This window comes from Giraffa tippelskirchi, chromosome 3, assembly GCF_054371585.1.
Source record: "Giraffa tippelskirchi isolate mGirTip1 chromosome 3, T2T-mGirTip1v1.2.pri, whole genome shotgun sequence".
Classification (NCBI taxonomy): Eukaryota; Metazoa; Chordata; class Mammalia; order Artiodactyla; family Giraffidae; genus Giraffa; species Giraffa tippelskirchi.
The window spans coordinates 63,726,730-63,744,718 of record NC_137277.1 but is presented as its reverse complement, the minus strand read 5'-3'; the positions used below and the strand labels follow the sequence as shown (position 1 = coordinate 63,744,718).

At 40.3% G+C, this 17,989-nt stretch overlaps 1 protein-coding gene across 2 annotated transcripts in view; it reads left to right on the top strand.

Moving 5' to 3' along the window:
* The window catches only part of HERC2 (HECT and RLD domain containing E3 ubiquitin protein ligase 2), a 249,136-nt gene that overhangs the window by 220,011 nt on the left and 11,136 nt on the right, over positions 1-17,989 (top strand). For both annotated transcript variants that reach the window (XM_081583082.1, XM_081583083.1), the window contains 6 exons: positions 6,112-6,289; positions 6,805-6,966; positions 8,997-9,088; positions 9,294-9,433; positions 15,835-16,022; positions 16,711-16,908. In XM_081583082.1, the coding sequence (XP_081439208.1) occupies positions 6,112-6,289; positions 6,805-6,966; positions 8,997-9,088; positions 9,294-9,433; positions 15,835-16,022; positions 16,711-16,908 (958 nt within the window). The remainder of the gene's footprint in view (positions 1-6,111; positions 6,290-6,804; positions 6,967-8,996; positions 9,089-9,293; positions 9,434-15,834; positions 16,023-16,710; positions 16,909-17,989) is intronic.

The window sequence follows — 17,989 nt, the reverse complement described above, 5'->3', positions numbered from 1 at the left end:
CAGTAGATAGTGCCTGCTCCCAAAACCTCATAATTCATAGGGCACTAAGTAGAGGACTAAGAATGATGGGGCACAAAATTGTAGAAGAAATTGAACCATAGACTAACTAAACTATTGTTCTGATCCCACTAACAGAACTAAAAAGAGCAAGACATGAAAGGATTAAACTGTTTACAAGTAACTTAACTATGTTGTAGAGGTCAAAGCTCAAGAATATTTTATGGATACAAACAGCATATAGTATTTACAATGTTGTTTGTTCATTTGGTCAGAAATTATCAGGCACATGTCTCTTCAGCAGTGTTGGTAAAATTTCATGTTCAAATGCAAAAGAATGAAATTGAACTCCTGTCTTACACCACTCACAAAGATTTGCTCAAAATGGATTAAAAACTTGACTATAGGACCTGAAACAATGAAACTCCTAGAAGAAAACTAGGGAAAAGGCTCTTTGACATTAGCCTTGGCATTGATTTTTTGATATGACACTAAAAGCAAAAGCAACAAAGACAAATGGAACTCATCATGCTGAAAATCTACTGCAGAGCAGAAGGAGCAGCACAGTGAGGAGGCGTCCTGTGGAATGAGAGAGAATATCTGCAAATCATGTCACTGATCAGGGTTAACATCCAAAATACATAAGAGACAGTGTCTAGGACTTAAAATACAGTTCATAGAGTTAATGGCAGATTAAACATTACAGAAGAAAAGGACCATGCACTTGAATACATAACAGTAGAAACTATGCAAATGAAACAGAAGAAAAGAATACATAAAAGACCGTGAGCTGTGGGCAACCTCCAATGGCCCAATATATGCATAATGAGAGGTGAGGAGGATGGAGATTTTGTAGATGTAATGGCTGAAAAAATTTCAAATTTGATGAAAATGACAAACCCACAGATATAAGAAGCTCACAGAACCCTAAGCAAGAGAAACATGAAGGAGACTACACCAGAGCACATCATAATCAAATTGCTCAAGATCATTGATCAGGAGAAAAAAAATATAAAGCAGCCAGAAGGAAAAATACCAATTACATACAGAATAACAGATGAAGGGTGATGGTGAATTTCTCATGAGCAGTATTGCAAGCTAGAATACAGTGGAGATACTGAAAGTAAAAATAACTTTCAGCCTAGGTGTTTTTACTCAGAGAAATTGTTTTTTCAAGAACGAAGTTGAAATAGACTTATGCAGCCATACAAAAGCTAAAATAATTCAACACCTCTGGTTCTGTACAGCTAAAAATTTAAAGAAATTGCTTCAAATCAGAGGAAAATCATACCAGATAGAATCAGAGGTCTATAAAATGAATGAGGAAATTACTCATGGATTAATATGGTGATGTTTTCCCTTATTATATATATGTCTTTAAGATATAATTGAATATTTCCAGAGTATGATAAAAATGAATTGAGGATGCCTAAAATATAGGAGTAAAATATATGACAGCAGTAGCACAGAGGCTGGGGGTGGAGTGGAAGTGGACATATACTGTTGCAAAGTTCTTATACTATGCCTGATGTAGTCCATGGCCCGAGACTCAGCTGTAGTGATTAGAGATGCATTTTGCCACGCCCCCAACGCAACCACAAAAGTAATGCAATGAAAAGTTTCATCTGATAAGCCAACAAAGGAGTTAAAATGAATCATAAAATTTACTTAAAAGAAACCAAAAAAGAGAAAAAATGGGGTAAACAGATGAGACAAATGGTAAGCAAATAGTAAGATGTAGCTCTAACCCAAAATATATTAACAATCACCTCAAATGTTAAATGATCTAAACAACACAGTTAAAAGTAAAATTGTCAGAATGGATATAAAAGCATTATCAAATAATACGCTACATTGAACAAATTTTGTATTTAACACATAGATCTATTCAGAAACATAAATAGATTAAAAGTAAAAGGGTGGGAAAATATGCAAAAGAAAACTGAAATACCTGTATTAATGTTACACAAACTAGAGTTCACATTAGAGAATATAAACAGGGATAAAAAGGGTCATTTTATGTAATGATGTGGTCAATTCATATTCCTAAATGTTTACACAGCTAATAATCTTTCAGATACACGAGAAACATATCTACTATTGAAGATTTTAGTATTGCTCCCTCAATAACTGAGGCTCAATAACTAAAGCTCCAGTACTTTGGCTACCTGATTCGAAGAGCTGGATCATTGGAAAAGACTTTGATGCTGGGAAAGATTTAAGGGCAGGAGGAGAAGGGGCGACAGAGGATGAGATGGTTGGATGGCATCACCAACTCAATGGACATGAGTTTGAGCAAACTCCTGGAGACAGTGAAGGGCAGGAAAGCCTGGAGTGCTGCAGTCCATGGGGTTACAAAGAGTTGGCCATGACTTAGCGATTGAACAACAACTCAATAACTGCTAGAGTTGGTGGATAGAAATCTGTCGGGAGACTTGCAGTTTTATCGACCAACTTGATCACAACAGAATACTACTTAACAAGACATTCTTTTCAAGTACACATGGAACAGCTGCTAATATAGACCATAATTTGGTCCATAAAACAAATCTCATAAATCAAAAAGATTCAAGTTATATAAAAGATTTTCTCTGACCACAATGGAATTAATTAGAAATCGAGTGAATCAATAATGTATAGGAAATCCTCCATTTATTTGGAAAGTAAGTCAAACATGTTAAAATAACTGGTGGGTCAAAGAAAGAATCAGAGCTGAATTAGAAATAATTTTGAACTTAGTGAAAGTGAAAACAGCATGTAAAAATATGTAGGATCCAGAAAAAGCAGTACTTAGAAGGAAACTTATAGCATAAAATGCCTTTTTATAAAAGAAAAGTGGTCCCTAATAATGACCTCAGCTTCTACTTTAAGAAACTAGAATAAGAAAGACAAAGTGAGCAGAAGGAAGGAAATAAGAAAGAAAGATCAGAGCAAGAATCCATGAAATAGAAAACAGAAAATGGAAGAAAATGAAAGAAAACATAAGTTGGTTCTTTGAGAAAGTGTGATCAATGAAAACCTCCATTTAGACTGATCTGTCTACACACACACACACACACACACACAGTGAATGTATAGGAATATCAGGAATGAGGGAGTTTTCATCACTAAAGATGTGTAGCTACTGAAAGATGAAGTAAGTTGAATAACTTCACGCAAACGGATTTAACTTTTTAGATGAAATGGACATGTTTCTCAAAGGACACACATTCTTTAATGCTCACTCAGGAAAGATGACTTGAATGGCCCTGTGTCTGTTTAAAAAATTGAATTTTCCACAAATAAGTCTTCAGGACCATATAGGTGACTAGTGATTTCTACCACACATGTAAGTAATAGATAATACCAGTTCTTCACAAACTATTTCAGAAAAGTGAAGAAGGGAATTCTCCCCAATTTAGTATTTTGTGGGGACAGTTCTATTCTTATATCAAAATCAGACTCAGATATTATTAGGAAAATACAGACCAATATCCTTCATTGACGTAGATGTAAAAATTCTTAATAGTTTAGAAAATTGAGTCTTAACAGTATGTAAAAGGATAAAGCAGTATGGCCAAGTGAGGTTTATGCCAGAAATTGAATAATTGTTTTAACATTAAAAAATTGATCAGTATAAAAAAAATTATGTTGATTATCTCAGTGGATGAAAGGCAGAAAAGCATTTGACAGATTAACCTTTGTTTCTGATTAAAAAAAAAAACTTTCAGCAATATAGGAAGGAAAGAAAACTTCTTAAACTTGATAAAGGGCATCTCTGTTAAACGTAGGACTAACATGGTACCTGATAGTGACAGACCTAGCACTTTTCCTATCTCCAGGAACAAGACAGGGACATCCGCTGAAGTCAACAGTTGTATTCGGCATTGTTTAGCAGGTTTAGCAAGTGCAGTACAACAATGCAAAGAGATAAAAGGCATTCAAATTGGAAAGAGAATTTGTTGTTGTTCAGTCTCTGAGTCCAACTTTTTGTGACCCCATGGATTGCAGCACACCTGACTCCCCTGTCCTTTACTATCTCCTGGAGCTTGCTTGAACTCATGTCCATTGAGTTGGTGATGCCATCCAACCATCTCGTCCTCTGTCATCCCCTTTTCCTCCTGCCTTCCATCTTTCTCAGCATCAGGGTCTTTTCTAATGAGTCAGCTGTTTTCATCAGGTGGCCAAAGTATTGGAGATTCAGCTTCAGCATCAGTTCTTCCAGTGAATATTCAGAATTAAAACTGTCCATTTACACATAATATGATTATTTATGTAGAAAATCTGAAGGTATCTACAGAAAAGCTAATGGAATTATTAAGTAAGATTAGCAAAGTTGCAGGATAGAAGATCAGTAAATAAAAGTCAGTTGTAGACAAAGGAAACATTCCTGCATCAAAAAAGTCAACTGTGTGTCTTTATACATATTACATATGCAATCAGAAATCGAAATTTTAAAATACTATTTATGGTACCCTTCCCCTAAAATTGAAATAGTAAGGAATACATTTGACCCAAAGATATGGATAACTTATAGACAACAAAAAAACCTATAAAAATGTTACTGAGAAATTGTAAAAGACCTAAAATTATGGAGGAGTATACTGTGTTCATGGATTGAAAGACTCAATATTGTTAATTTGTTGTTTTTCCCAAATTAACCTATCGGTTCAACCCCTTCCCATTCAAAATTTCTGTAGAAATTGACAAGCTGATTATAAAATTCATGTGGAAATGCAAAGTACTTATAATGGTAAAAACAAACTTTGAAAATGAGCAAAGTTGGAGAGCTGATACTACCTAACTTCAAGTCTCATTATAAAGATACAGTAATCAAGACAGTGAGGTACTGTAAAGAGAGAGAAGTATGTCAGTAAAGCAGAACAGGATGGGGAGTCCAAAAATGCACTTGCAAATACTGACACAATAAGTATGGAAGAATGAAATTTGATTTGTCCCTCACAATTTGCATTGAATAATTTACAGAAGTGCAAAGACAAGTTTTTGGAGAAAAGATAGTCTTTTCAGTGAATGGTTTTGAACAATTCAATAACTGTATGGTAAACAGTGAACTTAAATTCTTATCTTGTACCATTAATATCCAAAATTAAACCAAATACTTCACGTACTTCTACCTAGGCCAACTAGCCATTCTTCTGTTCAGATCTGGTTTAAAGCATGGACTGTGCAACATGTCCAGTAATCCATCCAAAAATAAGGACTATAGCCTAAATTACAAATACCACCGCCTGAAATCTTCAGCTTTGCCTAAGGGAATACCTCGATCTTTGAATTTGAATTATCTTGCATCATATCCAAGATTAACTCATATACCTAAAACTAAAAACTTCTAGAAGAAAACATGAGGGAAAACTTTTGTGACCTTAAGTCAGACAGAGATTTTTAGCTAGAACTCCAAAAGCACAATGCAATAAAGAAAATAGGATAAATTGGACGTCATAAAAATTGTGAACTTCTCTTTGAAGAAATTCACAATTTTTATAAAGGCAGTGTTAAGACGGACATGCTACAGACTGGGGAAACATTTGCCATCATATATTTGACTGAGGTCTTGTAGCTGAAATCGTTAAAAAGAGCTTTCAAAACTCAAGAAAAAGAAGTTTGTTGTTAGTGCTTGTCATGTTCTAGACTATTTGAGTCTGTAAATGAAAAGTTGATTTATTTCAAGGGTGGATAACCTGTTTCTCTAAAGGCCAAATACTAATAAATATTTTTGTCAGTCACATACCATCTTTGTTTATGCTTCTTGTTTTGTTTGTTTGTTTTACAACTCTTAAAAAATGTAAAACCCATTCTCAGTTCACTGGCCTTTCAAAAACAGGTTATAGTCCAGACTTAGTCAATCTGTAAGTGCTGCCCCTTGATTTAGACTGTACATCTCTTCTCTGGCATTTGGCAGCTTATGTAAAAGAAGGTAGATAGGGTATTATGTAATTTAGAGTTCAGGCCTGAATGATTCCTCTAGATTGATTTTTTTTTTTTAATGATTGACTTGATGTAGATTGAGAGGTGTGCATTGAATATGTGAACAGCAAACCAGAAGCCTAATATTAAATAATTTTAAAATATTCAAGAATTAAACTCTTTCTGCTATATTTGGTGGTGTTTTTGCAGTCCGTGTGACCGTCCTCGTGTCATTGAGTCTCTGAGAGGGATTGAGGTGGTCGATGTTGCTGCCGGCGGAGCCCACAGCGCTTGTGTCACTGCAGCTGGTGACCTCTACACCTGGGGCAAAGGCCGGTATGGCCGTCTGGGGCACAGTGACAGTGAGGACCAGTTAAAGCCAAAGCTGGTGAGGAGAAGCTTTGCTTGGGAGGTCTGGAGGGACAGCTTGCCATTGTCATTATCCTTTTTTAAAAATAAAAACTATTTCCTGTTCCAGATTCTTTTTAGTTTCAGAATTAACAGTTTTATTTTTGGTGGGAATAAAAACCATCTTAGTATATTTTCCATAGGTCATTTAAACAGGATAGTGTTTGAAATACCCTTTTATCTACACTAGTAAATATTGCTTTGGCATCTACCTAGAGACTTTGTCTCCTAGAAGGCCCAGTTTTTTTGGGTGAGGCCATAGGGCGGCAGAACTGAGCACTGGGCACCGAGCCCTGCTTCTTGCAGCTGAGATGCCTGTAGTTGGAGTATGTGAGGAGTATCTTCTATCTTGTCTTATAGGATTATTAAGATCACCTGTTTTTTGGAAAGAATTAAAACAGGCATCCCCAAAACAGATCTCAGCACTTAGCCTCTCTAGGGGAAATTCTCCTTCCTGCTGTGGTCAGATAACCCCTAAGTCCCTTTTTTCTGCAGGTGGAGGCGTTGCAGGGCCACCACGTGGTCGATGTTGCCTGTGGCAGCGGAGACGCCCAGACCCTCTGCCTCACAGATGATGACACTGTCTGGTCCTGGGGGGATGGGGACTACGGCAAGCTGGGCAGAGGAGGCAGTGATGGCTGCAAGGTGCCCATGAAGGTATTTCTCTTGACATTTCTGGGGCCCTCGGGTGTGAGGTCTCTGGAGCTCAGATTGCTCATGGGCACCATCCACGTGCATGAGCCCAGGGCCCTACTGGGCTCATGTCCTGTCCTATACTGCATTAACTTCATCTTTAACTTCTTTGGAGAAAATAAAATGGGTTATTGGGTGAAAAGTGAGTGAAAGACCCAGAGGTATAAAGATATTTTAAGTACTGTTTTGTGCTCTCTTGGAAAGTGTCTGTAATCAGTGAGGAATCACATAGTCTGTGGTTTTAATTAGTATGTAGCCCTTTTTGAGGAAAAAACACCAACTCATTCACACTTTTCAGTTTACTGAGGTCTGTAGCTGTGCAGTATACTAGTACTTGCTGAAAGGCTGCATCTGGCTTAGTCAGAAGCTGTTAGATGGACATCTTGTGAGAAGCCAAGAGAAGAGGCTTCACTTGAGCTGAATGGCTCTGGGTAGTTTATTAACATTTGTGATCACAACTGTATTTTGCCTTTGTGACTAGGTAGTTGGCAGAGGTTTTTCGTTCATTGGTGTGCTTGGGTCACTTGCTGACTGCCTAGCAGCCTGCAGCTGAGGTGGTTTGCTGTGGACTTGGGAGTGTAGGTGCTGTGCAAGAAAGCTAGAAGCTGTCTCTGCTTGGCATCCTCTCTTGTTGGTGTTCCGGGACTGCCCATGTGGAATAGGGCCAGCACGGTGCATGGGCAGCCTGGGAGGAGGTGGGAAGCCACTCAAGGCCAGTCAGAATAGGAACCTGAGCTGGGACTGCCAAGCTGTTCTTCTCAGAGTTGTGCTGCTCAGTACAATAGCCACTGGCCATACATAACTACTAAAATGTTAGCTTAAATCAGAACTAGTGAGTAAAATTACAGTTCACTCCCTCACTTAACAGTAGCCACATTTCAGGAGCTGATGTGCTTCCATGTTGGGCAGTGTGGACACCACACGCTTCCTTATCATGAGGTGTGGCATTGGCAGGCTCTGGCGAGAGGCAGGGCATGATGAAGGAGACAGCACATGCACCTCTGTGTCGTGAAGCTGTGGCTGCTCAGGGCCTCCGTGGCAGGTGCTACTGGAAAATCTGGAACTCAAGGCTGCCTCCTTGTCCTTATCACCACTTTCTCTTTTCCCTTACAGTTATACGGAACTTTAACCACATGACAGGTTGCTTATGGTTTCCACATTTATGAAAAAATTGTTGACTTTTTTATGCTGAGAAAGCTTTAGACAAAGGCTTTGCACTTAACCAGAATTGAAATGTCAAATACTTGCGGAGAGGGGCACTGGATGATATTACTGATATCATTGTGGTGAGGGTAGGGTGAGGAGAAAACTAAGAGAATTAAGTTATTACTAATTTAAATTTATAATTAAGTATGAGAACTTGAGTCTGTAAACAGTCACAAGTAATAGGAGCATAGTTTGATAGTTGAGGAAAGATGATAGCTAGGTAAATGAATCCCAACAAGACCTCTGGGTCCTGGCTGTGAAGGTTCTGGACCCTTGAGCAGGCAGGGCTGGGACTGGATTCTAATACTGGCATGATCAGCATTGTGTTTAATTGGAATAACCTGGGCAGATGGAGTGCTGGTATCAGAAGGCCAGAACCCTGTTTGTCTTGGCTATTCCTCCCTGTTACCTGCTCCTCAGCCCCTGTGGGCTTCTACATCTCGGAAGGCTGGAGGGCAGATGTGAAGTGCAGGGCTTGCTGGAGAATGGGACTGCCATAAAGAGAAATTGAGTCGGGAGAGTGAATTCTGGGGACAAGCAATGTGTTCATTTACGCAGCAGGTCTCATGGGCTTCTGGCTGCCTGTGGCCTGTGTACCCTCAGAGCCAGGGATTCCTGCTCCTTTTGAGAACATGTGGTTACATGGAGCAGAATTTTAAGTTGTAATAAATGTTTGGCATAGGAGTAAGGGTTTTCAGAGTTCTTTATTAGATTTAGTTCAGTATATAGGTGCAGCCATCAGCAAAATCCTTGATTCAGTCAGTCTAATGGAACCTTTTCCCTTCTAGATTGACTCTCTTACAGGCCTTGGAGTGGTTAAAGTGGAATGTGGATCCCAGTTTTCGGTTGCCCTTACCAGATCTGGTGCCGTTTACACTTGGTATGCAAGATCCTGTTTATTTAATTCCACCAAAACCAATGATTGTTCATTTGAGTTGCATTAACTGCTTTTTTTGTAGACTGAAATGTAGCTTCTGTGGCAGGCTGCAATGTCTGTCTTCCTGTAGGTGTTTGCACCAGAAGGGTGGGGCAGCAGGGTGAACGAGATGGCATTGCACTCATAAGTTCCATGTTCTTGTATGCAGGGGCAAAGGTGATTATCATAGGCTGGGTCATGGATCTGATGACCATGTTAGAAGACCTCGGCAAGTCCAAGGGCTGCAGGGGAAGAAAGTCATTGCCATTGCCACTGGCTCCCTGCACTGTGTATGCTGCTCTGAGGATGGTAGGTGGAGGCGATTTTGTAACTTGGAGGTGTGTGATCTGAAAGGCCAGGAACAAATGCACAGCTGTAAGGTGGTGGGGGCGGGTATGGAGGGATTCATACTCTATTCTGAAAATACGTCTATGGTGTTGGCCCTCAGCATCTTCAGCCCCTTGTGTAATACCTGTGAATATATTGTGATTCGTGGCAGAGAAGAGTTAGCAGAACAGGGCTGATACAGCTGTTTTTATTTATTTTTTCTTAATTGCAGTATAATTGCTTTACAATGTATTAGTTGCTGCTGTACAATGAAGTAAATCAGCTATATATATATATATATGTATATATATATATTTATATATATATATAAAATATGTATCAGTTCAGTTCAATCGCTCAGTTGTTCTGACTGTTTGCGACCCCATGGACTACAGCACGCCAGGCTTCCCTGTCCATCACCAACTCCCGGAGTTTATTCAAACTCATGTCCATTGAGTCCGTGATGCCATCCAACTATCTCATCCTCTGTCTTCCCCTTCTCCTCCCACCTTCAATCTTTCCCAGCATCAGAGTCTTTTTAAATTAGCCAGTTCTTTCGTATCAGATGGCCAAATATCCCCTCCCTCTTGAGCCTCCTTCCCTCCCAACCCCCATCCTATTCATCTGTGCCATGTGGCAGTTTCCCACTAGCTATCTGTCTTACACATAGTAGTATATATATGTCAATCCTCATCTCCCAATTCATCCCACTCTCCCCTTGCCCCACACATTGATGGCTGTTTTTAGAAAGGCCTGCTTATGAGGTTGGCCATCAGCTGGCTTCTGGGAACCTGGATTTCAGGCTAACCCACTAGCCCTAATTGAAAGAGGCCTTGTTAGAATGTTTGAAAAGAGTGTGGTCTCTGCTGAAACCTGCTTCGTTCTGGAGGGGAATCTGGAACTTGGGTACATGCCAAACAGAGGTGCCTGCATGACCTGCCCCAGTCAAAACCCTGGGTACTGAGTTTCTAATGAGCTTCCCTGGTGGACAGCACATCACAGTGGCCATAACTTGTTACTCAGGGAACTAAATATGTCCGTGTGACACCCCTGCAAGGGGACTATTGGAAGCTTGCTCCTGGTTTTCTCTACACTTCATCCATGTGCCCTTTGCTGATTTTGCTTTGTGTCACTGTAATGAATTATGGCTCTGAATATGATATGCTGAGTCCTTGAACATTTTATTTACTTATTCTCATCAGATATTTAAAATTTTTTTGTTTTCATCTTGTTGGACTCATGGTTTCCTAATTTATTTAATGAGTTATATATATGTAAGCTTGTTTCATGCAAGGATGAGCACAATAAAGGACAGAAAGGGTAAGGACTTAACTGAAGCAGAAGAGATTAAGAAGAGGTGGCAAGAATACACAGAAGAACTATACAAGAAAGGTCTTAAATGACTCAGATAACCAAGATTGTTTGTGGTCACTCACTGAGAGCCAGACATCCTGGAGTGTTAAGTCAAGTGGGCCTTAGGAAGCATTATATTACAAACAAAGCTGGTGGAGGTAATGGAATTCCAGCTGAGCTATTTCAAATCCTAAAGGATGACGTTGTTAAAGTGCTGCACTCAATATGTCAGCACATCTAGAAAACTCAGCAGTGACCACAGGACTGGAAAAGTTCAGTTTTCATTCCAGTTCCAAAGAAGGGCAATGCCAGAAATTGTTCAGACTACCATACAGTTGCGTTCATTTCACTTGCTAGCAGAGTTATGCTCAAATTCCTTCAAACCAGGCTTTAGCAGTATGTGAACTAAGAACTTCCAGATATACAAGCTGGATTTAGAAAAGGCAGGGGAACCAGATATCAAACTGCCAACATCTACTGGATCATAGAGAAAGCAAGGGAGTTCCAGAAAAACATCTACTTCTGCTTCATTGACTATGCTAAAGCCTTTGACTGTGTGGATCACAGCAAACTGTGGAAAAGTCTTAAAAGAGATGGGAGTACCACACCTTACCTGCCTCCTAAGTAACCTGTATGTGGGTCAAGAAGCAGCAGTTAGGACCAGACATGGAACAACTGACTGGTTGCAAATTGGGAAAGGAGTACGACAAGACTGTATATTGTCACCTTGCTATTTAACTTCTATGCAGAGTACATTATGCAAAATGCCAGCCTGGATAAATCACAAGCTGGAGTCAAGATTACTGGGAAAAATATCAACAACCTCAGATTTGCATATAATGCCACTAATGGCAGAAAGTGAAGAGGAACTAAAGAGCCTCTTAATGAAAGTGAAAGAGAAGAGTGAAAAAGCTGGCTTAAAACTCGACATTCAAAAAACTAAGATCATGGCATCTGGTCCCATCACTTCATGGCAAATAGATGGGGAAACAATGGAAACAGTGATAGATTTTATTTTCTTGGGCTCCACAATCACTGTGGATTGTGACTTCAACCATGAAATTAAAAGATGCTTGCTCCTTGGAAGGAAGCTATGACAAACCTAGACAGTGTATATAAAAAGCAGAGCCATCACTTTGCCAACAAAGGTCTGTACAGTCAAAGCTATGGTTTCCAGCAGTCATGTATGGATGTGAGAGTTGGACCATAAAGAAAGCTGAGCACCGAAGAATTGACCCTTTCAGACTGGTGCTGGAGAATACTCTTGGGAGTCCTTTGGACTTCAAGGAGATCACACCAGTCAATCCTAAAGGAAATCAACCCTATGAATATTAATTTGAAGTACTGATGATAAAGTTGAAGCTCCAATACTTTGGTCACCTGATGTGAAGAGGTGACTCATTGAAAAAGACTGATGCTGCAAAAGGAGAAGGGTGTGGCAGAGGATGAGAGGGTTAGATAATATCACCGACTCAATGGACACATGAGTTTGAGCAACTCCAGGAGATAGTGGAGGACAGAGGAGCCTGGCATGCTGCACTCGATGGGGATGCAAACAGTCGGACACAACTTAGTGACTGAACAACAACAAAAATATAAGCTGTTGCTATTACTTACCTTGATGCTCAAATCATGCCCTATTTCATCTCCTGAACTATCCCCATGTTATTCCTTGAGTACTTCTGTGCTTTCTGGCACAATAAGACATTTTGTCCCTATCCTGAGTCTTTATGTCTGAAACCTAGAATTTGATGTTTCCCCAAAGAGTCCTGGTGCCTTTGGAGGAAAATGGCGTTTAAAAGACAAGATCTGGTCTATAGGTGCTCATTGCTAAGGTGCTATCAGTACTGTCAGACCTTCTTAGAGGACAGAACTAGGGAATATATGTGTAAATAATATACAAAATTACATCTGTGCTTGTTTTTGTATGTATATATGTACAATGAACACAACTTGTTCACACCAGTACCCCAAGCTCTAGTTCTAAAACACAGATTCATTCTAGTTTTCTCTCTCCCCAACCATGTAACTTCTTTCTCTTTTGTGAGAAACCTGGTCCTCTAATGTAGCAACTCACTCTTCCTGTAGTGGCTACTGTCTCATCATTGCCTTCGACTTCTCCCCCACGTGGATCCTTACCTCACTTGGGTTATGACTGCTCCGCTCACTCAGGATTGTGCGCTCTCATGGGTATACAGCTTCCTGCTTTGGCCTACCTGTCCTACTGGGCTTACCCTCTTTGTGGAAGCCCTTGTCTCTTGTGCATTCTGAGTCCGTGCACCCGGCTCTGCCTCTGCAGAGAGGCTCTCTTCCCCTTGCTTGCACTCTGACACCTACCCAGTTGCTTTCGGACTGAGCTATCCAGAACAGGAAGGGGAAGGACACAAGCACTCTGCCCTTCATCGCGAGCCTTGTACTTTGTAGAGTGGTGCTTACGGCTGCATGGCATCCTGAGGAGTCTTTGTGAATTTTGCAAGGCTTGTGACATCTCTATAGAACGAAATTCACTTCTATTCTAATCACCACCTTAACCATACAGTGGTGTTTCATGATTGGGGTCTAGCATGGTATGCTGAAAAGCATGATTCTCATCAGTGTTTGAATCTTATGTTTAGGATATGAATAACCATTAGAAGACCACATGTTCCTTTAAAACAAAGATTTTGTATAGTTAAAAACTGACTTTCTCTTCCTTTAACATACAAAATCAATTTGGATTGTTAAGTATTTACACCAGCTGTTTTGATGTTGCTTGTTTGGATTAAGAGCTGCTTCCAGTTACATGCTTAGTCTGGTGAACAGACATGGTGGGAAAAGGAGTTTTAGCCAGCAGAGACTGTCAAGAGTCCTGGGAATCCTGCTGCCTTTTGGGTATTGTGACTCGAGACATATAGATCACCATAAGTATAACATTTGCGCAGATGATCGCCAACAGTCAGTTGGAGGGTAGTGCCTGATGAACTATGGACAGAGGTTGAGGACATTGTACAGGAGACAGGGATCAAGACCATCCCCATGGAAAAGAAATGCAAAAAAGCAAAATGGCTGTCTGAGGAGGCCTTACAGATAGCTGGGAAGAGAAGAGAAGCGAAAAGCAAAGGAGAAAGGGAAAGATATTCTCATCTGAATGCAGAGTTCCAAAGAATAGCAAGGAGAGATAAGAAAGCCTCCCTCAGCGATCAATGCAAAGAAATAGAAGAAAACAACAGATTGGGAAAGACTAGAGATCTCTTCAAGAAAATTAGAGATACCAACGGAACATTTCATGCAAAGATGGACTTGATAAAGGACAGAAATGGTATGGACCTAACAGAAGCAGAAGATATTAAGAAGAGGTGGCAAGAATACACAGAAGAACTGTACCAAAAAGATCTTCACGACCCAGATAATCACGATGGTGTGATCACTCACCTAGAGCCAGACATCCTGGAATGTGAAGTCAAGTGGGCCTTAGAAAGCATCCCTACGAACAAAGCTAGTGGAGGTGATGGAATTCCAGTTGAGCTATTTCAAATCCTCAAAGGTGATGCTGTGAAAGTGATGCACTCAATATGCCAGCAAATATGGAAAACTCAGCAGTGGCCACAGGACTGGAAGAGGTCAGTCTTCGTTCCAATCCCAAAAAAAGGCAATGCCAAAGAATGCTCAAACTACCGCACAATTGCACTCATCTCACACGCTAGTAAAGTAATGCTCAAAATTCTCCAAGCCAGGCTTCAGCAATACGTGAACCGTGAACTTCCAGATGTTCAAGCTGCTTTTAGAAAAGGCAGAGGAACCAGAGATCAAATTGCCAATATCTGCTGGATCATCGAAAAAGCAAGAGAGTTCCAGAAAAACATCTATTTCTTCTTTATTGACTATGCCAAAGCCTTTGACTGTGTGGATCACAATAAACTGTGGAAAATTCTGAAAGAGATGGGAATACCAGACTATCTGACCTGTCTCTTGAGAAACCTGTATGCAGATCAGGAAGCAACAGTTAGAACTGGACATGGAACAACAGACTGGTTCCAAATAGGAAAAGGAGTACGTGAAGGCTGTATATTGTCACCCTGCTTATTTAACTTCTGTGCAGAGTACATCATGAGAAACGCTGTGCTGGAAGAAACACAAACTGGAATCAAGATTGCCGGGAGAAATATCAATAACCTCAGATATGCAGATGACACCACCTTTATGGCAGAAAGCGAAGAAGAACTAAAGAGCCTCTTGATGAAGGTGAAAGAGGAGAGTGAAAAAGTTGGCTTAAAGCTCAACGTTCAGAAAACTAAGATCATGGCATCTGGTCCCATCACTTCATGGGAATTAGATGGGGAAACAGTGGAAACAGTGTCAGGCTTTATTTTTGGGCTCCAAAATCACTGCTGATGGTGATTGCAGCCATGCAATTAAAAGACGCTTACTCCTTGGAAGGAAGGTTATGGCCAACCTAGATAGCATATTTAAAAGCAGAGACATTACTTTGCCAACAAAAGTCCGTCTAGTCAAGGCTATGGTTTTTCCAGTGGTCATGTATGGATGTGAGAGTTGGATGGTGAAGAAAGCTGAGCTCCGTAGAATTGATGCTTTTGAACTGTGGTGTTGGAGAAGACTCTTGAGAGTCCCTTAGACTGCAAGGAAATCCAGTCAATCCATCCTAAAAGAGATCAGTCCTGGACGTTCATTGGAAGGACAGATGTTGAAGCTGCAACTCCAATACTTTGGCCACCTCATGCAAAGAGTTGACTCATTGGAAAAGACCCTAATGCTGGGAAGGATTGGGGGCAGGAGGAGAAGGGGACGACAGAGGATGAGATGGTTGGATGGCATCACTGACTCGATGCACATGGTTTTGGGTAAACTCTAGGAGTTGGTGATGGACAGGGAGGCCTGGCGTGCTGCAATTCATGAGGTCGCAAAGAGTCGGACACGCCTGAGTGACTGAACTGAACTGAACTGAACTGAGGACTGTATATGTGGGAAGATGGTAGTGGTTGTGCATTTATTGGTTCTTGTCTACAAGTCCTGTTCTCAATCCACTGCTTTAGGTGAAGTTTATACGTGGGGTGACAATGACGAGGGACAGTTGGGAGATGGAACAACAAATGCCATCCAGAGGCCTCGGCTGGTAGCTGCTCTTCAGGGTAAGAAGGTCAACCGTGTGGCCTGTGGCTCAGCACACACTCTCGCCTGGTCAACCAGCAAGCCCGCCAGCGCTGGGAAGCTCCCTGTACAGGTCAGTTGGTTGAGCCAAGAGGGCTAGCAGGCACGCACGTTGTGACAAAGTTATGATCTATATACTAAGTTATGGGTGTACAAGCATGCACACACTTCCTTTCCCCTTATATATTTAAGAGATAGTCCACTGAAAATAACCTGATTCATAATGATAAAAACAGTATTTTAAAAACCTTAATTACCAGGTTCAATCCCTGGGTCAGGAAAATCCCCTGGAGTAGGAAATGGCTACCCACTCCAGTATTCTTGCCTGGAACACTCCATGAACAGAGGAGCCTGGTGGGCACAGTCCCTGGGGTCACAAAGAGTCATACACAACTGAGCACTCAAACACATAAGAACCTTAATTATTCACACTTGCCAGCATTCTGTGTATATCAGTGTGTCACCTTTATTAAAAATTTTATAAACTATTCTGATAGTACAGATTGTATGTTTTCTGTAGTAAATATATTTCTATAAGCTAATTTTTTTTTTTTTTTTAGCATTCTCCTTGGTTTACTATTTCTTGGCTCAGGCAAAATGGCAGAATATTATTTTTAAAACAGCAAGACTTTTCAAACCAAACTCAGAAGTCACAGTGCTTCTTTGTTTTCAAGAACAATATTTTCAACCCATCTACTATACTGTGTGGCTTAACTGTGCATTTGACACCTAAATTGACATAACAAGTTTCTATGTTTCAGGTTCCTATGGAGTACAATCATTTACAGGAAATCCCTATCATAGCACTGAGGAACCGGCTGTTGCTACTGCATCACATCTCAGAGCTCTTTTGCCCCTGCATCCCCATGTTTGACCTTGAGGGCTCTCTTGATGAAACCGGACTTGGGCCATCTGTGGGGTTTGACACTCTTCGAGGAATTCTGATATCCCAGGGAAAGGTACTGCTCTGGTAACAATTTTTACTGTAGGTGATGTTGTTATCTTCAGTAAGTTTTAATCCAACAAAAATTTCTAAACCAGAAATATACTGAAAACAGCTCATTTAGAAAATGTTCATAGAGCACCTACTATGTCAGGTTCTGTCCTGGGTTCTTAGAATGCATTGGTGACAGACAGACAAAAATCCCTTCTTTATTGGACCTTATGTTAAAAATGGTTAGGTGCTATGATTTCCCCTTGTAATCTCTTTACCACTACCCCACCCCTCAGGAGGGGATTGGCAAAACTGAGCTTCCATTCTTACAGTGGTCTCTGCTATCCTGGACTTGAGGCTTTATGGCAAATTCCTACTGGCAGCAGGAAGGAAAAAAAATGGGATAATTTCTTCTCCAGCTATGTCTAGCAGAGGACCCAGAAGTTAATATGTTGCTTAGATAAAAGTATTATACTAGGATAGGTAGAAATTCCTGGTTGAGGGTAATTTATCAGACTCTGAAAAGAATCAGGAATGAGGGCTTCTGAAAGTTGTCAGACAGATTTTGACCCACTGACATTTGTAATAATTTGAGCTGTCTAGAATTGAAATATCTGAAGTCATCAAGTTTCTGGCAAGCAGCTTGGCAAGATGGCCTAGAAGAGGCTCAGTTGTTGTATGGTGAGGGGGATATTTATACAGTGAAAAAAGCATAGAGGTTAGATTGAGGAATCCTTGCCCTGAGGATTCTGATTCTGCGACATACAGGGTTTTTAATCCAAGGTCATGGCCTGTTTTTAATGATAATAAAATTTAGATGTTTTGGAGTACTGTCCAAACAGATTATTTTTCAGGATTAGCTTTATTTCCTAAAATTCCTAGCCAAAAAAGACTAGTGCACACATTTTATTTTTATGAGTGGCTTAGAGACATGTAGACAATGATGGGGATTGTGGTAATGGAAAAATTTCTCTGATGATGGGGAGCAGGAAAAAACTGTGGACAGGTAAAATCAAATTTGAAACTTTACTTCAACCCTTTTTCAGTAATAAAAATGGCAAATTGATTCCTTTCACTGTTCCTTTAATCCCTCAGAGTGGAGGTGA